Source organism: Mastigoproctus giganteus, chromosome 11 (assembly GCF_048544385.1).
Source record: "Mastigoproctus giganteus isolate SK-2022 chromosome 11, ASM4854438v1, whole genome shotgun sequence".
Taxonomy (NCBI): Eukaryota; Metazoa; Arthropoda; class Arachnida; order Uropygi; family Thelyphonidae; genus Mastigoproctus; species Mastigoproctus giganteus.
Genome location: NC_143585.1, coordinates 105407053 through 105431474, shown reverse-complemented (window position 1 = coordinate 105431474; position 24422 = coordinate 105407053). Strand labels below are relative to the sequence as shown.

At 38.2% G+C, this 24422-nt stretch overlaps 1 protein-coding gene across 7 annotated transcripts in view; it reads right to left on the bottom strand.

Annotated features, from left to right (window-relative positions):
* LOC150078327 (uroporphyrinogen-III synthase-like) overlaps positions 1–24422 on the bottom strand; it is a 163538-nt gene that overhangs the window by 52174 nt on the left and 86942 nt on the right. For 6 of the 7 annotated variants that reach the window (XM_090384204.1, XM_090384203.1, XM_090384205.1 and 3 more), the window contains exons 5-6: positions 22921–22995; positions 7888–7971 (exon numbers count right to left, since the gene is read on the bottom strand). In XM_090384204.1, coding sequence (XP_090240330.1) covers positions 7888–7971; positions 22921–22995 — 159 coding nt within the window. The remainder of the gene's footprint in view (positions 1–7887; positions 7972–22920; positions 22996–24422) is intronic. The other variant, XM_090384207.1, reaches the window with a different exon arrangement.

Genomic DNA, 24422 nt, shown 5'->3' with positions numbered 1-24422 from the left:
AACTATATCAAAAGATGCTAAAATATCTTTGTTGGAGTTTGTAATAGAACTTATTTTTTCAAATGCTTGGATGGTGTTATTAACTTTATATTTTGAAAATCTTGTAAGGGGGGAAATGATCTTTACTAGAAAGGAGGACAAGTTGGCAAAAGCTGATTTGTTGAAGGAGATTATTGGTCTTAATGGATGTTGGGTTTGTGTAGTTTGGTGATACCAAACATGTGCGGAAGGATGCCTCACCCACGATATAATCCCAAAATTTGCCCATATATTCCCTAAAAACACCTGTAAAAAATACCCATACATTATTCACCAAACCTGTATTAACATCGTACGGAAAGAATTACGCAAAAGATACAATAAAAAACATCAAACACTATCCCAAATACACCATTTAAGATTTAGCCTTTATGACAACCCAAACCTGGATAGAATTCACTACATATAATGATATACGTATTAAAGCCGCTGTTAATGATGTTGAACAGAGACACATTAAAATATGGAATATCCTTACACAGAAAACTCACTCTCTACCAAAAATTTCTACTGTAAACATTTCTTCACTACCTCTCACCACCACTGAACTTGCTGGCCTTGAATACGGATTTAATTTCGCTATAAAAGACAACCATTATCCTTCTAAAGAATGTATCATAGAACTTCAGACCAAATTAGAAAACCACCCTGATAAATGGCGAATAATACATCAAGCCAACGCCATTCTTAATTCAAAATTTCAACCCTAATCTAACATAAATAAACAACAGCTAACAGACATACAGAAAATACGACATAATCCAAACATTATTATACAGAAAGCTGATAAAGGCAATACCATAGTGATCTTAAATAAAAGTACATATATTGATAAAATGAAACAAATCCTCTCTGACCAAGATACATACAAACCCGTCAATACATATAATATTTACAGACACAAAAACAAACTTGATACCATTCTAAAGAAATTCAGGGCAAATACAGAAATTAACTTACATACTTGGCAACAAATCGGTATACGAAATAATCATCCTTCCACACATGTTTGGTATCACCAAACTACACAAACCCAACCATCCATTAAGACCTATAATCTCCTTCAACAAATCAGCTTTCGCTAACTTATCCTCCTTTCTAGTAAAGATCATTTCCCCCCTTACAAGATTTTCAAAATATAAAGTTAATAACACCATCCAAGCATTTGAAAAAATAAGTTCTATTACAATCTCCAACAAAGATATTTTAGCATCTTTTGATATAGTTTCTTTATACACCAATTGCCATCCACTCTACAAGCCTTACGAAATTTCCTAATGGAAGACAGGACCTTAACCAATTGCACGTCTCTCTCAATCAATAGTATACTAGAACTCATATCACCTCTATTAGACACCAGATATTTCCGGTTCCACAATCAGATATACCAACAGATATTCGGTTTACCCATGGGATTGGGAATTTCAGCCCCCCCATCCGAAATTTACTAGCCTCCATAGAGAATCAAATATTACAACCTTTCCCTTCAGAGATCAAATTATATGCAGATGATATCCTTATAATAGGGAACAAAACCATAATTGATCACCTTTTCATTAAATTAAATTCAATATGAATTTAATTTAATGAAAAGACAGATTAAGATAAACTCTTGAAATACAAGAAAACGGACAAATTAATTTCCTTAACCTTACCATATACAAAATGACACCAAACTCGGAACTAGAATTTTCAGAAAAAACACCCACACTGGAAAATACTTACATTTTGAGTCACACCATCCACTTAGTATAAAAAAAAAGCCGTCCTCTATAACCAAATTTATAACGCCATCAAATACAGTTCCACACAAGATGACCTATCCAACGAATTTGAATACCTTATCCAGGAAAAATTCATATCCAGGAAATACCCTTTTCAGTTAATTTAACAAACTATTTCCATCACCCAAAATAATATCAAAAAAACCATCCAAACACACTACATGCAGTAACATACGTATTGTTCTTCCTTACCACAGTAATCTTGCCAGACAATTCCGTCGAGTATTTGCCGGTACTGACATCACTCTCACATTTTCAGCATATAATAAACTAGGATCAATGTTTAATTCATATAAAGATACACATAAATATCAAATCTGTGACATGAATAATATTGTTTATTTAATCAAAGGCCAACAAAACTGCAATGCATGCTACATTGGTAGCACCACCTCTAACTACGGCTCCACAACACCATCAAATACACGAGTGTATTATCATTACAATTGCTTTAGAACAGGACAATCAAACACAGAACTCACACTACATGTACAATCCCACAATCACACCCCTTTAGTTGATTCAGCCATCCCCATTATTAAATTGAAATCTAGTTTTAAAATTTTTCAGTACGAAGCCCTCATCATAGAATGGTTTCGCCATCATTCTAATTTTAACGTAATAAATGCCAAATTACCCTATAACCTCTCTCCGGTTTGGAATCTCACGCACCTGAGATTCCCACATGTATCAAAGAGCATCATGGGAACATAGAGTCCTTTAAATACGCACGTTTCACTTCTTCTCACTATCGCCAACTGAAGACGTTACCAACGAAAGCCAATTCGTTACGGCTATTGGCCTCCTCGTTTTACAGATATAGTTTCAATCATTTTCAACCTTAAATTCTATGACAACCAAGGACGGAGATGTGCACTTCTATTTCCTTGGGCATATTTTAACTCTGTTTCAAAATTAAATTTATCCATATTAATCCCAATTTTAAACTCAAATCAGTATCCATCCTATTTTGAGCATCAACTGCAGATTATACAAAAAGGTGAGTACTGTAAAATTAAGCTACGCTATTAACTTGAGTCGATCTAAATCGGTATCTTAAGAAATTCTACAAATCATTCAATTGTTTTAACATATTTCTTATTAAGTTATGGACTTGAAATTTGATACAGTTATTATTATTTTTTTTATTATTATTATTACTAGCCATATAGTGCAAGGAAGACTGAGGCTTATGCTGCACCAGCCAAAAAAAAATTTCGGAGTTACCCTGAGAGAGAGAGAGAGTCAGAAGTATAAGGGAATCACCAAGAAGAAAGAGAATGATATTATCCAGCTCAGGACCCTGGGTGTGCCAATCCCATACTCACTGCATATGAGCCGTTATTGGTAATGGGAAAATTAATTAAACTATGACAAGTTATCTAGGGGCTGCATGAATTAATACAGCAGCATGAATGACAGTTTTTAATTAAGACAAATGATCTGTTTAGCACATTGAAATAATCTTACATTAAAACAATGGCAGTTACACTGCAGACTATTATTTGCTGTACATAATTCTGTGTGTGTAATTGCCACTGTTTAAATGAGGATCATCTGTTTGCACAACCCAGAGAAGAAATGGTATCCAGTGATTGTACTGTTATTTGCCAATATAACATAGCATGTTAATGTGGTTGTAAGTTTAATAACTCTGCAAAGAGATTTGATATCTTAACAAAAAAAAAAAAAAAAAAAAAAACTTGAAAAAAAAAAGTGAGCCACGTTTCTTTTGCAAGCTTTGCAAAAACTTCCACTGCGTTTGAAATCAAACAGTGATGCCAAGTTTATCACAACCTCAACCACAAAAAGCATTAATGTCAAGTCTGTTATAGGCTCGGCCATAATGAACTTAACACACCTTTGTAAATCATAACTGTCAACTACTTGTAGAGGCAACTTTTTTCCAGTAACAACTTGCTGGTTAAAAGAAAACTTCCTACAATCTAGTCTAAACCTCTTCTCCTGTATTGTAATTTTAAATGTTTTTCACCAACCTTATGTAGAAATAAAACACAACGAAAACGAAAACTGGAATCTTGATAACTATGTATTTATAATAAATTATATTTGCCTGTATTTACAATAAATTCTATTTAACTTTACAACTAAAATATATGAAATATACATATAAAATATACATTAAAATATACTGGGTTAAGAACAATAAAACACATTAAAATATACTAAATTAAAAGCGATAGAACCATAGCTTTCGAAGGCTCCTGCCTTCTTCTTCAGCGGTATTTTCTTTGTTCTGCGGTGCGTCTTTAAATACCAGCAGGTTGATGGTACTCATCACATGTTCCGTTCTCTTGTGGTATGGAACCGGAAGTGGCTCAGGAGTGGGTCATATGGAACCATTCCTCCCTTCTGAGGATAGTAGCCTCAAAGAGGGGATGGATCCGCGTTCCTCTATCTCTATTAATGTTCACTGTGGAACAGATCCACAAACTCTTGAGCCACTTGCGGTCCCAGAACTTATGCACCCGATCGGTGATGATAGCATCGTCCGGGGAGATCTGGTGCTGCTTCTCCCAAAAATGCTCGGCCACGACGGACTTGCCATACTCCGCATTTCTTATTGCCTTAGTGTGCTCCCCCACACTAAGAGACGGCGTTTTGTTTCCCCTACATAACACTCCCCTCAATCCGGGCATCTAATACTATGTACGACCCCACTTACATTCTCTTTTTGAATGGGGTCCTTTACTTGTGACACGATTGTGTGCAGCCTAAGCCCTGGAAGCTGCACACAACGCGTCGGATAATTTCTAAGTATTCTAGTTTTATGATCGGTTAGACCCGGATAGTAGGGAATATATGCAGTGGATACTGGCGTAAAAGATTCGCCTCTCCTCTGATTTCCTTTAATATATTTTTCTATAATCCTCTGGGGGTAGCCACATTTTGTAAGATCCATCGCGACGCGTTCATACTCTACCTTCCTATCCTCAGAGGTACTACAGTGTGATTTTGCCCTGTCAACTAATGTTCTAACCACACTGTTCCTATGATGGCTGGCCTGAGCTGAATTGTAGTGCGAATACTGACCTTTACACATCGTTTTCCTATAGACCTTAGTCTTTAGTTGTTGGTCTCCCTACAGACCAACACATCTAGAAACGGCAAAACTCCTCCTTCTTCTACCTCCGAGGTAAATTGTATGAATGGGGAGAAGCCATTTAAAATATTCAACACCTGATCTTCACTCCCCTTTCGAATAATTGAAAACGTATCATTTTTCCTAAAGACTAAGGTCTATAGGAAAACGATGTGTAAAGGTCAATATTCACACTACAATTCAGCTCAGGCTAGCCATCATAGGAACAGTGTGGTTAGAACATTAGTTGACAGGGCAAAATCACACTGTGATTTTGCCCTGTGCTTTAAAACTTTTAAATTTATAAAATAAAAACTTTCAAGTGTGTATATGTGATAACTGACAAGCACACAGAACAAATGCCAACTATAGACACGCAACACATTGTTGAACTGTTGTTAAAGGCCTATGACAAAAAAAAATTTTTTTTTTAAAAATGGGACAAAAATTATATTTTTACTAAAACAACAGGACAGCTGGTACGTAGCAAAAAAACAGAACTGTCCATGAAAACAGAACGTATGGTCAGTCAGCCAATTAATATACCAACTGTTCGTGCTGTACTCACGGTGCACTCTGGCTCACCACATGCTATGCTCATGTGGTGAGCCAGAGACTGGTATCCACATTATGCTGAACTGTCCTCAGTATACTGACCTCTGAGCGAGGCTGGAGGGAGAGATGTTCACTCTCTCAGACATGACTTTGATGGAGCTCTGTCTTGAAATTGGAAGGTTTGACAGATTTGTCAAAATTTCAAAGGCAGTTTTTGCTTGCCAACAGCTAAATTGATAAATGTCAAGAAAGTAATTTATTATGACTGATTATGTGTGAAGTTTTGCTGGATAGGGTGACCTACCTCCTCGTGGTGTGGCAGAGACGACATCCCCACTGCGAGGCTAAATGGTTGTTCTTTGTTGATTGTTATTAAATGAATTGTATTAACTTGTGTTAATTAATTAATATTGTTGGTTAACAATACTAACCTAGAAACGTGAAGATGCAAGTAACCAAATGTGTATTAGTTGCATATGTGCGGAAGCACAGGCAGCGACAATATATAAATTCATTCAAATGTACTCAGGGTAGTGGAAAATGAAAAAAGACCTGGGGATAATTGTGCATTTAGATATGAAGCTCTCTAAGCAATGCAGACAGGTTGCAAAGACAGTTCATGGGGTTTTATTAATGATATACAGGAACTTTGCTAGCAGCAATAAGGTGGTAACTATCCCACATACAAGGAATTGGTTGGGCCACATCTTGAGTACAGCATACTGGTCCAGAGGCATCATTTTAGGAACAATGTGGATCTGCTAGAATGGGTGCAGAAAAGGGGGCAATGAGGTTGGTGAGGGGGGGAACAAAAGGGTGCATTTACACAAAGGCTTCAGTTCTGCAACTGTGGTTTCTAAAGACTAGGCACCTACAAGGTGATCTGATTGAGGTGTTCAAGGCTTTCGATGGATTAGGCAAGCTCAATGCTGATGGCATTAGCATTAGTAGAGGCATATGATGCAAGAAAGCAAGCTTATGCAGCATTCTTCCTCTTCCTCAGACTAAACACATGAGCAAATGAGGGGGCATAAATTCAAACTGAGGAAGGATGGTTGCAAGACAGATATGCAGAAGTTTGCCTTCAGCCAGCAGGTGGTGGCCGATTGTTGGAATAAACTTCCATCTGTTGTTATGAAAGTGGGTAGTTTGAATAAATCCAAAGGTGTAGAAATACTATTAGAGAGGATGAACAGGTGATGTGAGAAGGTTTTTTTTTTTTTCTGGCTGACGTATAAGCTTGCTTTCTTGCATCATTTTATATTATTAATACTAACATTATACTGAAGTGATACATATATTCTGTTTCCCATTGCCTCCACATGCTTGTTGACAGTTTAAAGGACTACTATGGCACTTAAACAATAGCTGCCCTGCAGTGCCAAACCCACCACCCAGTATTCATACATGTGGTGGATAAAATATAACCATAAGATCCAACAGTTTATAGCAGATCAGTCCATATACCATTTAATAATAAAATTCATGGTTGGACAGTATGGTTAATGAACAGAGTTACACGCCCACTCAGGATGTCAGCTGACCATTTTATAAAAATTTTGTACTATTTTGTGAAACATCTGTGTATACAGGACAATGATATATTTTGATTTAGTGTCTATTTTTTACTCCTTTTCCTGTTCCTTACATTCCTGAAAAATGCCTGTTCCTTACACCACAGATCAGCATAATAGGATATAGAACTAAGTAGAATACCACTAATATCTGTCATGCAACACTTTGTTCACTATAAGTTGATAATATATGTTGCAACAGGACTATGAGGTTCAGTTACTCCGGTATATAAATAGAGTATCTCTGGTCATTGAGTTTATGCCGGAGATGGAGGTTAACTCTATTCTCCCATATTTATAGTTTAGCAAAATGGGATCGTCAGGATGCTATTTAAGAGCTTGGATGCACCGCAGTAGAGAAACAGAAATAGCTAACATCAGAATCCATCAAGTCATTCACTGCATGCATTTTCATGGTATGAAGCTATAGCATATGAAGGGGGAAAAAAATAATGAGACCTCCCTGTGTGCTCTACTGTTCAAGCAATACAAAGTACATTGCTAGGGTTCTATATGAGCATCAGTTGAGCATGCTACATACAGATTACTGGCAGAAACAAAATCTCTAATCCCCACCTCTGAAAACGTGAAGTTATAACATTTAGTGCTGGATTGTGAAGTCAATTATGTCTAAGAAAAACTCACAAAGAACCTAAACTGAAATTTTCTTAAAAACATGCAATAAATATCATTTATTGCAAGTTTTTTTAATATAAAAATGTTTTATTTGGCACTCCAAGAGATGTAAAACTGGGTTTTACTGTTTTCATAATTTATGTATTATAACTAAACTTAGCCAAACAACAAAATTTTCATTTTGAAGGAATTTTACCATACTTCTGAAGTTCCAACAAAATTGTCTCCTTCCTAAGATTACTGCAAGGGAAGAGTAATGGCTTGCTTGACAGTGGCACCTCTTGAAAATTAAAGAATAAAATCATATTTTTATAAGAATCTTAGCATTTTTTTCTAGATAATTTCTAGAGCTATTTGACTTTGGAAATAAAAACTATCATACATAGAACATGCATAAATATGCATACATAATATACATTGTGCTGCCACTTTATTAGGTACACCCCTGCTGTGAACACACAAATGGTTTGTCCCACAATGTTGCAAGTCACATGACCACAGTTGTGGATATAAATGCAGCAGAACAACCTTTCTAGTATCAGTTAAGAGTACAAACCGTAGCAAGAATAGGGAAAAGGAGTGACCTAACGGACTTTGAACGTGGCATTGTAGTAGGTGCAAGACGTGCTGGACAAAGCATTTCCGAAACAGCAGTTCTCCTGAACTTTTAACGCACCACAGTTTCAAGGGTGTATCGAGAATGGTGCAACAAACAGAAAACATCCTCTCAATGGCACTCCTATGGAAGAAAATCGCTTGTTGAAGCAATTTTGGACCAAATGATGGACCAAAATACCGTAACGGACCACTAGTTGCACTTTGTTGCAAATGGGCTAAAACAGCCGATGGCCACATCGCGTACCTTTGCTATCAATGAAGAACAAGAGAGCACACCTCCTGTGGGCACAGCAAGACCAGCACTGGACTATCGCGGATTGCAAAACAGTTGCTTGGTCTGACGAGTCGAAGTTCCTGGTGCATCAAGTTGATGGAAGGCTCAGAATTTGGCAAAAACAACATGAATCCATGGGCCCGTCATGTCTGACAACTACTGTGCAAGGTAGTGGGGGCAGTGTTAGGTGTGGGGAATGTTTTCATGGCACACGTTGGGTCCATTGATTCCCATAGATTCGCCTCTGAATGCCACATTGTACCTAAACATCTCTGCTGACCAAGTGCATTCGTTCATGTTGACAGTTTATAATCAGTCAGATGGTTATTTCCAGAAGGATAATGTGCCGGTGCACAAAGACCAAATCACTATGGAATGGTTCCAGGAACATGACAATGACTTTTCTTTGCTATAGTGGCCCGCTCAGTCCTCAGATCTCAATCCTATTGAACATCTTTGGGATGAGCTGGAAAGGGCTGTTCGCTGCAGGCCTACACTTCCGTCGAATATCAAGGAACTGCGTGACACACTCATGTCTGCATGGTACTCCATTTCTGCACAACATTTTCAGCATCTTGTTCAATTCTTGCCTAGACGAATTCAGGCTCTTTTGAAGGCTAAAGGAGGCTCAACACTCTACTAGGTAGGTGTGCCTAATAAAGTGGCGGAACAGTGTATGTTTAAAATGAATGGATTTGTTTAATATTTACATTAAAATTACTGAGAAGAAGATTAAAATCATGACCACACATAAAAAAATATTCAATAAACCACAGTAAATTCTACATAAAAACTGCAAAAAAAACTACTAAGCAAGGCTGCTGATATACTGTCCAGATAATTCTGAATTAGCTATAAACCATATAACTTGTAAATGTCATCACTTTAGTCAAACTTCATTAAACTACAACAAAACACAAGTATTTTGTGTTTATTTTGTGTTTAAACTACAACAAAACACAATTATTCTGTTTAACTAAGTACAGAAACCACAAATTTTGGTCATTCATCAATACCCCATACTTAGTGCAAATGCCTGTTATCTAACATGGATCTGTAAAAAAAAAAAGTAAGGCTCTTTTGGATATACAGTAAACCCCCGCTATTCACGGGGGTTACATTCCTGAGAAATGCCGCGAATACCGAAAATGCGAATACTGAGTTATGGCTCCCATAGTAATAAAGGGGGTTCCGTTCCAAAGTATGAAATATATAAGAAAAACTAGTCTAAAATTTTGTCTATGTATGTATTATATGTACCTTCATAATATGACTATGTACATAGACAGTAACATAATGAAATGCAAGCATAAGGCATCAAAATGGAAATAAGAAACAATTTAATATTAAATGTAATATTTATTAGAAATTTCAAACAAATCTTTCAAACCAGCGCCTTTGCTAGTAAAAAAACTTATCCCGCCTGTGCTATCACCAATTTCGCTAAAGTGTTGATAAGGGTGTTTTGCCTTTTCACGAATGATGAGTGAACTTAACGGAATTTTATTTTGAGTTCGGTCTTCTATCCACAGATTTAAAGCTTTTTCCATTTTTTCTAATTTAACATCACGAGTTACAGAGCAACTTTTTGAAACAATTAGCACGTTTTTCACGGACACAACGGCGGATTTTTTCTTCCGATTTCTTGATTGATCGTACTGTTGACTCATTGATTTTATAATGTTTTACCACTGAGGAGACACTTTCACCATTAGAAATTTTGTCTAATAACTCAATTTTATTCGCTAATGTCATCACCTTCTTTGATCTTTTCACATTTCCCTTGTTATTCGTAGCCTTATTTTTTCTATGGCTTAGAAAGAACTTGTCCACAATAAAGGCACTTTCTTCCGTTAACACACTCGAAAAAGTCTGTTTTACACTGCAAAACGGTATATTTATCACTTTTGTAAGCATATCAATTTATAAGTTTATTCAATTTATAAGCATATAAATTAAAAGCAAACGACGAAATCTTCCATGACAGGCGTATAACACATACTGAACAAGGATTAGCGAGAAACATCCATGCTCGCGATTTTGTCATCCCTCTCCCCCTCACCTTAGCAAGGGCTGCTATGGCCAAAATGCGCTTATCACTTTGGAGTGTTGGTCAATATACGAAAGAAATTGTTTTAGAAATGACTGTATACGTTTATCATTTTTAGATATTTAAACAGCTCTGATAGATTGGCATCATCTCCAAGTATATGAGCTAGTTGCAAGGGTTTTTGTGAGTTAATTAAAGATCTGAAACATTAAATTCTAGCTGAATCGCAGTGTGCACATTCAATGATAATGTTTCACAGTAAGAATGGAGCTACAATGCGAGCAGAGTGGAGGCTCTTCTCCTAGCAGTAAAAAGAGATGCGTTAGATACATATGGCCAATTCGGGCTCTTGCAAGCACGACCTCGTCGTGCCTGGTTAATTGTAAACTAGATCTCCGTGATGCATGGTCATGCCAGATATTGTTCAGGTTGGCCCATGTTGTATTGGGTAGTAACTCTTCAACAGTGCTGCACCTGTTCGCCTGTACGATTTGTCGGACCCGGCGCTTACCTCGAACATCAACATTTCGCTGACCTTTGCAGTTTTGCCATCGGGTCGTTGTTTGACCATTTTGATGCCAGTCCTGGTACTCTTTAACTACGACAGCTCTTGAACACCCCACCAGTTCAGCCATTTGGGAAATTGAGGCACCAACAATCTGTCCTTCATCAAAGTCCAATAAATCCTTCCTTTTACCCATCACGCTTGGAATTTTACTACCTACTGAATCACTGACACCTTATCTATGCTACCTAGGTTGACTAACTCCACACTCTCATACCTCACGTGGTCGACGTTTGCATTCAATTTTCATAGGGGTGGTCAAAATTCAGTGATCACTCAACGTATGTATGTATATATATATATATATTCACACTGATAGCCAAAACATTATAACCAGTGAGTTGTTATGCAACTGCAGGTGAACTATGCTGCTTGCGTGAGTCTGGACACAGTATAAAAAACACCTGATACTGAGCTCCTTTAATCAGTGTTACTCTTGTTCTTCAGATGGGAAAGGCAGCAGACTTAAGCAAGTTTGACAAAGGCCAAATTGTAATGGCCAGATGACTGAGTCAGAGCATATCCAAAACGGCACAGCTGGTGGGATGCTCACGGTCAACCGTGGTTAGTACCTACCAAAAATAGTCCAAGGAGGGGAAACCCATGAAACACCAGCAAGGTGTTAGATGAACACGGCTCATCGATGCTCAAGGTGAGTGAATGCTCTCCCCAGATAGTACATGGCAACAGAAGAGTGACTGTGGCACAACTAGCCGGTAATTGGAATGCTGCTGATAGGAGTAATGTATCACAACACACAGTACATCGAACCCTGCTGAAAATGGGGCTGCGTAATTGCAGGCCGCTTCGAGTGCCCATGCTAACCACGGTTCAGTGGCGACAGCACCTACAATGGACATGCGAGCATTGAAACTGGATCTTTAGTGATTGGAAGAAGGTCATCTGGTCCAATGAATCACGTTTCCTATTGCACCATGTGGGCATATGTGTGTGTGCATTGTTTACCTGGGGAAGTGATAGTGGCTGGATGCACTGTGGGACGAAAACATGTCGGTGGCGGCATTGTCATGCTTTGGGCAATGTTCTGCTGGGATACCCTGGGTCCAGTCATCCATGTGCCGGGCACTCTGATGTCTACCACCTACCTAAACATCATTGCTGACCAGGTACATCCTTTCATGGCAACGGTCTTCCCCTCTGGCAGTGCCATCTTTCAGCAGGATAATGTGCCATGCCACACTGCCAGTATTGTTTGAGACTGGTTTGTGGAATATGAGGAAGACTTCCAGGTATTGGCATGGCCTCCAAATTCCACAGACATTAGCATTAGTACATCGAACTAATGCTAATGTTCTGTGGAAATGGGGCTGCGTAATTGCAGGCCGCTTCGAGTGCCCATGCTAACCACGGTTCAGTGGCGACAGCACCTACAATGGACATGCGAGCATTGAAACTGGATCTTTAGTGATTGGAAGAAGGTCATCTGGTCCAATGAATCACGTTTCCTATTGCACCATGTGGGCATATGTGTGTGTGCATTGTTTACCTGGGGAAGTGATAGTGGCTGGATGCACTGTGGGACGAAAACATGTCGGTGGCGGCATTGTCATGCTTTGGGCAATGTTCTGCTGGGATACCCTGGGTCCAGTCATCCATGTGCCGGGCACTCTGATGTCTACCACCTACCTAAACATCATTGCTGACCAGGTACATCCTTTCATGGCAACGGTCTTCCCCTCTGGCAGTGCCATCTTTCAGCAGGATAATGTGCCATGCCACACTGCCAGTATTGTTTGAGACTGGTTTGTGGAATATGAGGAAGACTTCCAGGTATTGGCATGGCCTCCAAATTCCACAGACATTAGCATTAGTACATCGAACTAATGCTAATGTTCTGTGGAAATGGGGCTGCGTAATTGCAGGCCGCTTCGAGTGCCCATGCTAACCACGGTTCAGTGGCGACAGCACCTACAATGGACATGCGAGCATTGAAACTGGATCTTTAGTGATTGGAAGAAGGTCATCTGGTCCAATGAATCACGTTTCCTATTGCACCATGTGGGCATATGTGTGTGTGCATTGTTTACCTGGGGAAGTGATAGTGGCTGGATGCACTGTGGGACGAAAACATGTCGGTGGCGGCATTGTCATGCTTTGGGCAATGTTCTGCTGGGATACCCTGGGTCCAGTCATCCATGTGCCGGGCACTCTGATGTCTACCACCTACCTAAACATCATTGCTGACCAGGTACATCCTTTCATGGCAACGGTCTTCCCCTCTGGCAGTGCCATCTTTCAGCAGGATAATGTGCCATGCCACACTGCCAGTATTGTTTGAGACTGGTTTGTGGAATATGAGGAAGACTTCCAGGTATTGGCATGGCCTCCAAATTCCACAGACATTAGCATTAGTACATCGAACTAATGCTAATGTTCTGTGGAAATGGGGCTGCGTAATTGCAGGCCGCTTCGAGTGCCCATGCTAACCACGGTTCAGTGGCGACAGCACCTACAATGGACATGCGAGCATTGAAACTGGATCTTTAGTGATTGGAAGAAGGTCATCTGGTCCAATGAATCACGTTTCCTATTGCACCATGTGGGCATATGTGTGTGTGCATTGTTTACCTGGGGAAGTGATAGTGGCTGGATGCACTGTGGGACGAAAACATGTCGGTGGCGGCATTGTCATGCTTTGGGCAATGTTCTGCTGGGATACCCTGGGTCCAGTCATCCATGTGCCGGGCACTCTGATGTCTACCACCTACCTAAACATCATTGCTGACCAGGTACATCCTTTCATGGCAACGGTCTTCCCCTCTGGCAGTGCCATCTTTCAGCAGGATAATGTGCCATGCCACACTGCCAGTATTGTTTGAGACTGGTTTGTGGAATATGAGGAAGACTTCCAGGTATTGGCATGGCCTCCAAATTCCACAGACATTAGCATTAGTAGAGGCATTTGATGCAAGAAAGCAAGCTTATACAGCATCAGCCAAAAAAAAAAAAAAAAAAAAAAAACCACTTCCACTTCACCCCTCTGTTCGTTCAAAATACCTGTCCAGCTGAGCCTTAAACTTATTTAGGCTATCAACTTCCACAACAAGGGATGGAAGTCTGTTCCACCAACCAACCACCCTCTGGCTAAAGGAAAATTTCCTCACGTCTATCCTACATATGTCTTTTCTCAATTTGAATTTATGCCTTCTCAGGTGATTATTCTGAGCAAGAGGAAGAATCCCATCAGCATTGAGCATGCTCAAGCCATTCAAGGCTTTATACACCTCTATCAGATCACCTCGCTGGTGCCTGGTCTCCAGACACTGTAATTTGCAAAACTTAAGCCTTTCTTTGTAAGAGCACCCCTTTGTTCCATTCACTAATCTTGTTGCCCTTCTCTGTACTCGTTCCAGCAGCTCTACATCCTTCTTGAAATGATGCCTCCAGACCTGTATACAGTACTCTAGGTATGGCCTGACCATTGCCTTATACAAGGGAATAATCACCTCCTTATCCCTGCTAGAAAAATTCCTATATATCATTGACAATACACCATGAGCTACTCTTGCAGCCCGTCTGCACTGACTGCTCAGAGAACTTCATATCTGCCTGCACACCCACCCCCAGGTCCCTTTCATTCTCTACCACTGTCAGTGTAGTACCACAGAGTAGATACGTTGCTCTGGGGTTGCTGTTCCCCATGTGTAGTACTTTACATTTGTCAATGTTAAAACTTCATTTGCCACCTCTCAGCCCATCTGCTCAACCTTTCCAGATCCTGTTGCAGCAGCATAGTGTCAGTAGTGTCCTTGACAACCCTGCCTACCTTTGTATCGTCTGCAAACTTCGACATTAAGCTTGATATACTCTCATCAATATCATTTATGAATACAGAAAACAATAATGGACCCAACACTAAGCCCTGAGGGACTCCACTAATAACATTAGTCCACGACGAGCAGTGTCCATTTATTACCACTCTCTGTCTTCTCCCCCTCAGCCACCCCTTTATCCACAGCAGCAATTTGCCTCCAATGCCACATTGCTCCAATTTGTGCAGCAGTCTTCCATGTGCAACAGTATCAAAAGCCTTTCTAAGATCCAAGTATATAATATCAAAGTTATTCCCTGCATCCAGTTCCTTTGTGACTGCATCATAGTATCCAATCAAATTGGTCAGGCAAGACTTCCCCTTAACAAAACCATGCTGCGTCCGAGCTATAGCTGAAGTCTTGTCTAAATGATCCTGCAGTGCTTCTTTAACTAGTGCCTCCATTAATTTTCCTGGAACAGAAGTTAAACTCACAGGTCTATAATTACTTGTGTCAGCCTTTGATCCTCCTTTGTGAATTAGGGTGACATTTGCACATCTCCAGTCTGTGGGTACCTCCCCTGAGTCCAAGGAACCTCTCATAATTATGGCTAAGGGTTTGCTTACTTCCTTTGCTGCCTCCTTTAATATAACTGGATAGATCCCATCCACCCCAGGTGCCTTTCTTGTGTTTATCTTCAACAATTTCTCCTCCACTTTACTCTCAGTTATTACAAGATTCTCTAGCTTACTGCTAGAGTTGAATACACCTCTGGCTTTCCCCTCGCTAAATAACTCCTCATGTGTGAATGTCGATGCAAAATATTCATTTAGTTTGTTAGCTACCTGAGCAGGATCATCAACAGTTGACCAATCTGATTCATCCCCTTCCTTCTAGAGTTTACACAAGTAAAGAACTCTTTGCTGTTTTTCTTTGCATCCCTTGCCAAAGATTTCTCGTAATCTGCCTTCGCCTGCCTAACCTCCTTTGTAACTTGGTTACAGATCAACTTGTATCTATCATAGGCTTCTGTGTCATGTATTAATTTGTATGTATCCCATGCATGCTTCTTCTCTGCCATATGCCTCATCAGTTCATCTGACATCCATTTAGGCCTAAACCTTGAACAATATTTCTTAGTTGGTATGTAAAGCCTAGTAGCTTCCAAGATAAGTTCTTTGAATGCTTCCCATTTTGCATTTGCTGTTGGTAACATCATCAGTTGGTCCCACTGTATAGAATCTAAATACTGTCTCAGTCCATCGTAGTCGCCTTTACGAAAGCAATAACCCTTCCCTTTACCCCTAATGGTAGTTACCTCTTTGAGTAAATCCCACTTCAGCACACTGTGATCACTGCCACCTAGTGGTTCATTTATCTGCAGATTCTTAATGCATGAAGAATCACTGCTGATAATCAAATCAAGAGTATTCCTCCCTCTAGTTGCCTCCTGAACATGCTGATGTAGAAAACAATCATCCAATAAATCCACAAAAGCCTTGCTAGTGTGTGAGTGACCAGCCCCCAAATTCCAGTCAATATCTGGGAAATTAAAATCTCCCATTATAAGACTCTCTGATTTACTGGCCCACTCTATTTCCCTGTACAGTTTCTTATTATACTCATCAGAGTCATTAGGCCTATAGCACACTCCTACTCTCAATTTTGATCTCCCAATGCTTATGTCACACCAAACGGACTCGACACTGCACTGTTTGGCGATGTCGACTGGCTTCACTTCCTTGGATTTTATGTATTTCTTAACTAATAGCATAACCCCTCCTCCCTTCCTATCCAGTCTATCCTTTCTGTAGACGTTGTACTCGCCAAATTCCAGTTCTGCATTCCTTATATCTGTGAAGCATCTGTGGTTTGTGTTGGAACAGCAACTCCGATCTGCAGCATCTCAACCACAGACTTTAAAGGATCTGCAAGTTACATGTTGGTACCAGATACCACAAGACACATTTAGAAATCTTGTAGCATCTATGCCTTACCGGGTACGAGCTTTTTGGCTGCATGTGGAGGACCAACATCATATTAGGTAGGTGGGCATAATGTTTTGGCTCATCAGTGTATATACAGGGTGTTTCAGTTAAACGTTTCAGAACTTCTAAGAGGGGTAGGGTATATCCTGACAACTCGAAATCATATAGCAATGTGGGGTCGGAAATGCTTTCCTGAAGCAGTGTTGTACACAGAAGCACCATAAAGAAAAGAGACCGTAAGTGAGAAATCGTTTTAATAATACATGAAAAGAAGCAAAAGGTACATGGATTAAAGTAAGTGTTCGAAGTTTCTTCCATGGGCTACAATGCATGCCTCACATCTCCGACGCATGGACATCCGAACATTCTGGAATACTCCAGGCAAATTTCGAATTTCTTCGGCAGCTACTGCGATTCTTGCAACCAGCTCCTCAGCATTGTCAACAGGGGTGTCAAAGACTAGCGATTTCATATGACCCCAGAAATAAAAATCAAGACATGATAGGTCGGGTGACCGAGCAGGCCAACGCACGGGACCACCACGTCCGATCCACTGTTGACCAAATGTGACATCCAGGTAGTTACGAACATCTCCGCTATAATGGGCAGGGGCTTCATCGTGTTGTAACCACATTGTGTGTTGCGTCGATGCAGAAATCTGTTCATCTCTCAAAAGTTGTGGCAATACTTGCTGCAGAAAGATCAAGTAGATAGGTCCGGTTAGACGACACGGTAACAGGTAAGGTCCGATGAGGTGATCTCCCATAATACCGGCCCATACATTGACCGAAAATCGAATCTGTGCTGCACGACATCGTATTGCATGCGGGTTCTCGACCGCCCAGATATGGTCGTTATGCGTGTTGAAAATTCCTTCCCTTGTGAAGGATGCCTCATCGGAAAACAACACTTCAGCAGGAAAAAGGGGATTTGTAGCACATTTTCCAAGGTACCACTGTGCAAAAGCAATACGAGGTGCATAATCCTCCGGTTGCTGTGTCTGGACACGCTGCACGTGAAACGGTGCATGTCTTGTTCTCGGAGAATCCTCCAGACGCTGCAATGGGAAACCCCGACTGCGTTTGCTAGACTTCGTGTACTCGTTCTTGGATTCCCCTGTACATGCTGCAGCACATTCTGTTCGACGGCTGGAGTCCGTGCTGTTCTTACCCTGTTCCTGTCAGCTCTTTCAAATGAACCTCTCTCAGCTAACCTCTGGTGCAGTCTTGCAAAGAAATTATGACTGGGAATACGCCTTGTCGAATATCGTTCCGCGTACAAACGCTGTGCGGCTGGCCCACTACAATTTGCAGCCCCGTACGCCAAATGCATATCGAATAACTCTGTGTTCGTGTAATCATCCATCCTACTAACTTGGCGTTCTTGTTCAAGAAATTCGAAATTCGCCTGGAGTATTCCAGAATGTTTGGATGTCCATGCGTCGGAGATGTGAGGCGTGCATTGTAGCCCGTGGAAGAAACTTCGAACACTTACTTTAATCCATGTACCTTTTGCTTCTTTTCATGTATTATTAAAACGATTTCTCACTTACGGTCTCTTTTCTTTATGTGTGCAACACCGCTTCAGGAAAGCATTTCCGACCCCACATTGCTATATGATTTCGAGTTGTCAGGATGTACCCTACCCCTCTTAGAAGTTCTGAAACGTTTAACTGAAACACCCTGTATATATATATATATATATATATATATATAAAAGTTTGTAGTAATATATAAGTGTAGCAGATACATGATAAGTGAAAGAATGTTAATATCCTAAAAGTTATGATGAATTAAGAAAATTATGGGCTAAATTACTAAGCCAATAGAAGGTTGGAGAACTGTAAAGAAAAATTAGTACGGTAAAATACCAATAATATTTGGGACTACCTTGTCCATACAGTATTAGAAAGAATAATTTTATTTTTGTTGCTTTTTGGCCATTCACTTTTCTTCTACTACTATGGACAAGTATAGAAACGCAGTTCCTGATACATGGTCACATGTAGTCCCCTGATGAAACACCTGATCACGTATCAATATTTTTTGCAGCTGACATCAGATCAGACACTTTTGCCTTACCTATATTCGACCATTACCTAAATATGTTTCCCCCCATATCTGATGACAGCTGTACCAATTTGTATTTTTATTTCTATTTTTAATCTTTATTTTTGTTTTATTGGTATTTTGCCATACTAATTTTTCTTTACAGTTCTCCAACCTTCTATTTGATTAGTAATTTAGCCCATAATTTTCTTAATTCATTATAACTTTTAGGATATTAACATTCTTTCACCTTTCCCATATCTACTACACTTCTTTTTCAACTATTCTCACCCTTCTAGTTACTGGCACTTTGTGTAACTTTCAACATCCATTTATGCATACTTTATTCAATATATTAATACAAACTTATATATACTCTTGCATCCTTTAATGCTGCTTTGCGTTTTTAGGTGCATCTGTCATACCCGACTCATTAATCTTTCATTTACTGAAACCATTTCATCAACTGAATACCTTTTTTATCTATGTAGCTTTTTAAACATTACCTTTAAGGGGTTACATGTAATATTCATTTATATTCATTTAAGTTTTAGCCTTCTGCTGCTTTGCGCAAAGCTATTCTTTAACCTACATCTACTCATTACTTTTTAATGGATTTGATTTTTACACATCTTGCTATATGCAATTTATATTTACACCTAACATGAGTAACAAACCATAAATGAAAACTGTGAGTCAATACTGCGTCACCTCTAGTGCTTCTACAAAAAGTGTGTGTTCCATCCTTCTCCTGGGGATAGTATGTTAAATCTTTCACAGGAGTACCATACTTTTGGTCCTGACCCTCTAAATTCAGTTAGTCTCAAGCCTGAAATTAATAAACATCTAAATCAGACCTTGTCTTTTTCCAAATGCCACAACAAACGTCTTACTTTTCCTGCTATGGGTAACCCTGAAATCATCCATAACACAGATTCCCTACCCTTTTGTAAAACCACAAATGTCATTTATCTACTTATCTGTAAAATTTGCAATATCAATTATGTAGGACAAAAGATCTAACTCCCTAAATATCAGAATCAATGGACATAGATCAAAAAAGTAAAAACCTATCCATTGGAAAAAATGACACTGATTTAGAACTATTACACTTCCACCACCATAATTTCACTAATGCTGTCATAAAAACCTTAGCTAACATTCAAGATAACTGCACACGTGAATACTACGAAAACATTTATATGTGTATCCACATGGATTAAATAACAAATTCTTCAATAAGATTTTGTTTAGCAATAGTTCTTTAAACACCAAACACTGCATTTACAAATTATTTAATCTTAGCCATCTCATGCTAGCTAAAAAATGTAGGCACTCACGTGGTAACAAAAAGCATAATCCATACAAAAACATAAAGTTCAATTTTAATAACTTTCTCAGTTCTCGGGACTACACCACTCTTAATTTACCTATAATAAACAACTTCCTTTTTAACATCAAGAAATCAATCCTTAAAGCTTTAGTTTCATTCTGTCATAAAGTCAGGTTCAACAGTATCCAACTAAAACACATCATACAAGACATTGGAATATAACTGGACTATAGAATAGGCAATATTACTACCCACTGCACTGAATTTTGCAATATTAAATTTACACAAAAATGGTTCGACAATATATCCTGATCCTCCCGATTCAATAAGCATAATAACCTACTACTTTAAAATGGCCTATACAAATTTGATATACATCATTCTTACAATTACGATTCTCCATTAGTCTTAAAAATCTGTAACTACAAACAACTAGCTAACAAAATAGGAAATATTCTACCCCCTGATCTCCCATGCTACTGCAATAACCCCACCCCATTTATACCCCATATATTGATCAATATCATGGGCATATTATAACAGGCAATCTTAATATCATAAAGAACCATGACCTAAAAACTGCTATGAGCAAAGGTTTTAAATATAGGCCTATAAATAAAGCTAACCTTAATAATATCAACAGAGTGTATATTTAGATCTAATACATTTTGCTACCAAACTCACTTCAAACAACATTCCACATGAAGCATACCAAAATTGGATTACTATCATCTATTATGACATAGTAAAAGCTATATCAAATGCCTAAAAACTGTATAATAACTTTTACACACCATAATGCAGATTTAAAAAACATATAAAAGAATTACAAGATAATTTTATCATCACCCCTGTAGATAAAGCTTCCAACAACTTTGCTGTATTTTGTAAGCAATTTTACTGTAATCAACTTAAAAATGAAATGGAAAATAGTTCCAATTTCACTCCCTGCCATTTTAATCTTTCTGCCACAATTAAAAAGCTAATTGCTTTGCATAAAAAAACTACATAATAAATTACATAACTCAACCCTACCATTTCTCTATATGACTGCTAAATTCCATAAACAACCAGTAGGTTTCAGATTCATCACCAGCTCCAATGCTGGTACCTTCCAGCAACAATTTTTCACTCTACTTACAACTATTTTTAATAATCTCACATCTACTTGGGTAATAAATAATAACCTAGCTGTCATCAGTACCTTCAAATCTAATATTACCACAACAGACATAGAAACATTTGATTTCACCAACCTTTTTACCTCTATACCACATAATTTTCTGATATTTGTGCTAAAACAACTTTATCACAGATACAAGGATAAATTAAACATAAATGATAATACATGGAACAACTATGTAAATCTCTGTTTACTCAATAACTATATCTTTGATGGCAAACTCACATATACACAAACTATTGGTGTTCCCATGGATTCCCTTAGTATGCAACCTATTCTTATATTATTATGAAGAAGTATATACCATAAACAATCCTAATCATAAACTTTCAGCTTTCATATATGTAGATGACATCCTAATTTTAAATACTAACTTTGAACCTATAGCCAAAGCTATTTATCTTATTGAACTTAAACTAAATTTCTTCGCAGATTACTATTAAGTTCATTGAGACTACCTTCTCCATACAGTATTAGAAAGTGCTCATTTTATTTTCGTTGCTTTTTGGCCATTCACTTTTCTTCTACTACTATGGATAGGTATAGAAATGCAGTTCCTGATACATGGTCAAGTGTAGCCCCCTGATGAAATACCTGATCATGTATCAATATTTTTTGCAGCTGACATCAGATCAGGCACTTTTGCCTTACCTATATTCAACCATTACCTAAATACATTTCCCCCCCCATATCTAATGACAGCTGTACCACTTTCTATTTTTATTTATAATATTTTTTTTTGTTTTATTGGTATTATACCATATTAATTTTTCTTTACAGTTCTCCAACCTTCTATTGGATTAGTAATTTAGCCCATAATTTTCTTAATTCATCATAACTTTTAGGATATTAACATTCTTTCACATATCTACTACACTTCTTTTTCAACTATTCTCACCCTTCTAGTTACTGGCGCTATGTATAACTTTCACATCCATATATGCATACTTTATTCAATATATTAATACAAACTTTCTTGCATCCTTTAATGCTGCTTTGCACTTTTAGGTGCATTTGTCATACCTGACTCATTAATCTTTCATATACTGAAACCATTTCATCAACTGAATACCTTTTTATCCTATGTAACTTTTTAAACATTAGCTTTAAGGGGTTACATATAATATTCATTTATATATATATATATATAAAGAAATCTTTCTTTCTGGCCTTTGGCTTTCCATGTGACTTGCATTGCCATGTTTATTTTTATCTATCATATTTATTACAGTGTGTGTGTGTGTGTGTGTGTGTGTCATATGCTCATTTCCCATGATTAATCAAAATACAAATTGCAACTGGTTAATATGAATACTTTCTGACCATAAGTAATAGTCAGTTATCATTAATAATGTTAATGCTAATATTAATTTAAAAAGAAAAATTGATATGCTTACTATTACAAATAATGCGTATCAAGGTATCTGCACTACCCGATTCTTGTCCAAGGCATTCAATATTCAGCTTAGATGCTGAAAAAAATTTATTGTAATGTTAATTAACCCAATAAAAATCAGCTTATTAAAATCACTAATAAGATAACTAGATTTAACCATCCACAACCTGCATGGTTGAAAGATATCACTTTTTTTTTCTAAAATATATTAAAATAAATTTATTTGAATATAATATTTAGCACCATGAACTACTGATTAATTGATTAATTCAGTGCCACAGAGTTGACATTTTTATTGAACAGAAGATTTTGTAAACCAACACAGTGCATGTCAGTTTTGGAGATGTTTATAAAATAAATGGCACTAAATAATTATGCCATCATCATCATCCATTTTCAATCCACTGCAGGATGAAGGCCTCTCCAGCAACTTTCCAGTTCCTTCTGTTTTGTGCAATGGCCATCCATTTACTACCCACAAACTCATGAATTTCATCTATTCATCTCCGCCATTGTCTTCCAGGTTTTATTCTAGCTCCTCTTGGACACCATTCTGTTATTTTCTTAGTCCATCTGTCATCATGTCTTCGAGCTATGTGTCCTGCCCAAGACCATTTTAGTTCTTTAGTTTTGATAAGAATGTCCTTTACTTGAGTTTGCTGCCTAATCCAAGTGTTTCTCTTCTTCTCTAGCAGTCTGATTCCCAATATAATTCATTCCATTCTTCACTGTGTAGTTCTCAGCTTCTCTTCCATTCTTTTGGTGAGTGCCCAAGGTTCACTTCCGTAAGTCATGGTGGGGAGTATACACTGGCTAATTATTTTACATTTCAGACAAACTGGGATATTGCTCTTCAGTAAGTATGTGACTATATTTCCTGAATGCTATCCATCCAAAATTTATTCTTCTCTTGACTTCCAGCCATTTATCATTATTACAGCTAATAACTTGTCCCAGATAAGTATATGACTCCACCTTTTCAATTACTGCTCCTTCAATCATTATATCCCTTTCTGTGGCATACTTGTTCATTACTTTTGTTTTAGCCATATTCAACTTTAGCCCAAAATCCTTACTAACTCTGCATAACTGATTAAGATTTACCTCTAATTCTTTTGAATCTTGGCTTATGACCACAATGTCATATGCAAATCATAAATGGTTTAGGTACTCTCCATTCACATTGACTCCTTTCTGCGACCAGTCTAATCTTCTGAAAGCTTCCTCAAGGGCAGCAGTAAACAGCTTCGAAGATATTGTGTCTCCTTGTCGAACTCCTTTCTCGATTTTAAATTTCCTACTGTCTTTGTCTAGTCTAATAAAGGAGGTAGCGTTCTCATATATTTTCTTCAAAATCATAATATATGGAATATCTATGCCTTGTCTTTCCAGTGCCGAAACATTGCCTTATGCTGTATGGAGTCAAATGCCTTTTCATAATCCACAAATGCCATGCATAATGGTGTTTTATATTCATTTGCTTTTTCCATTAGCTGTGATATT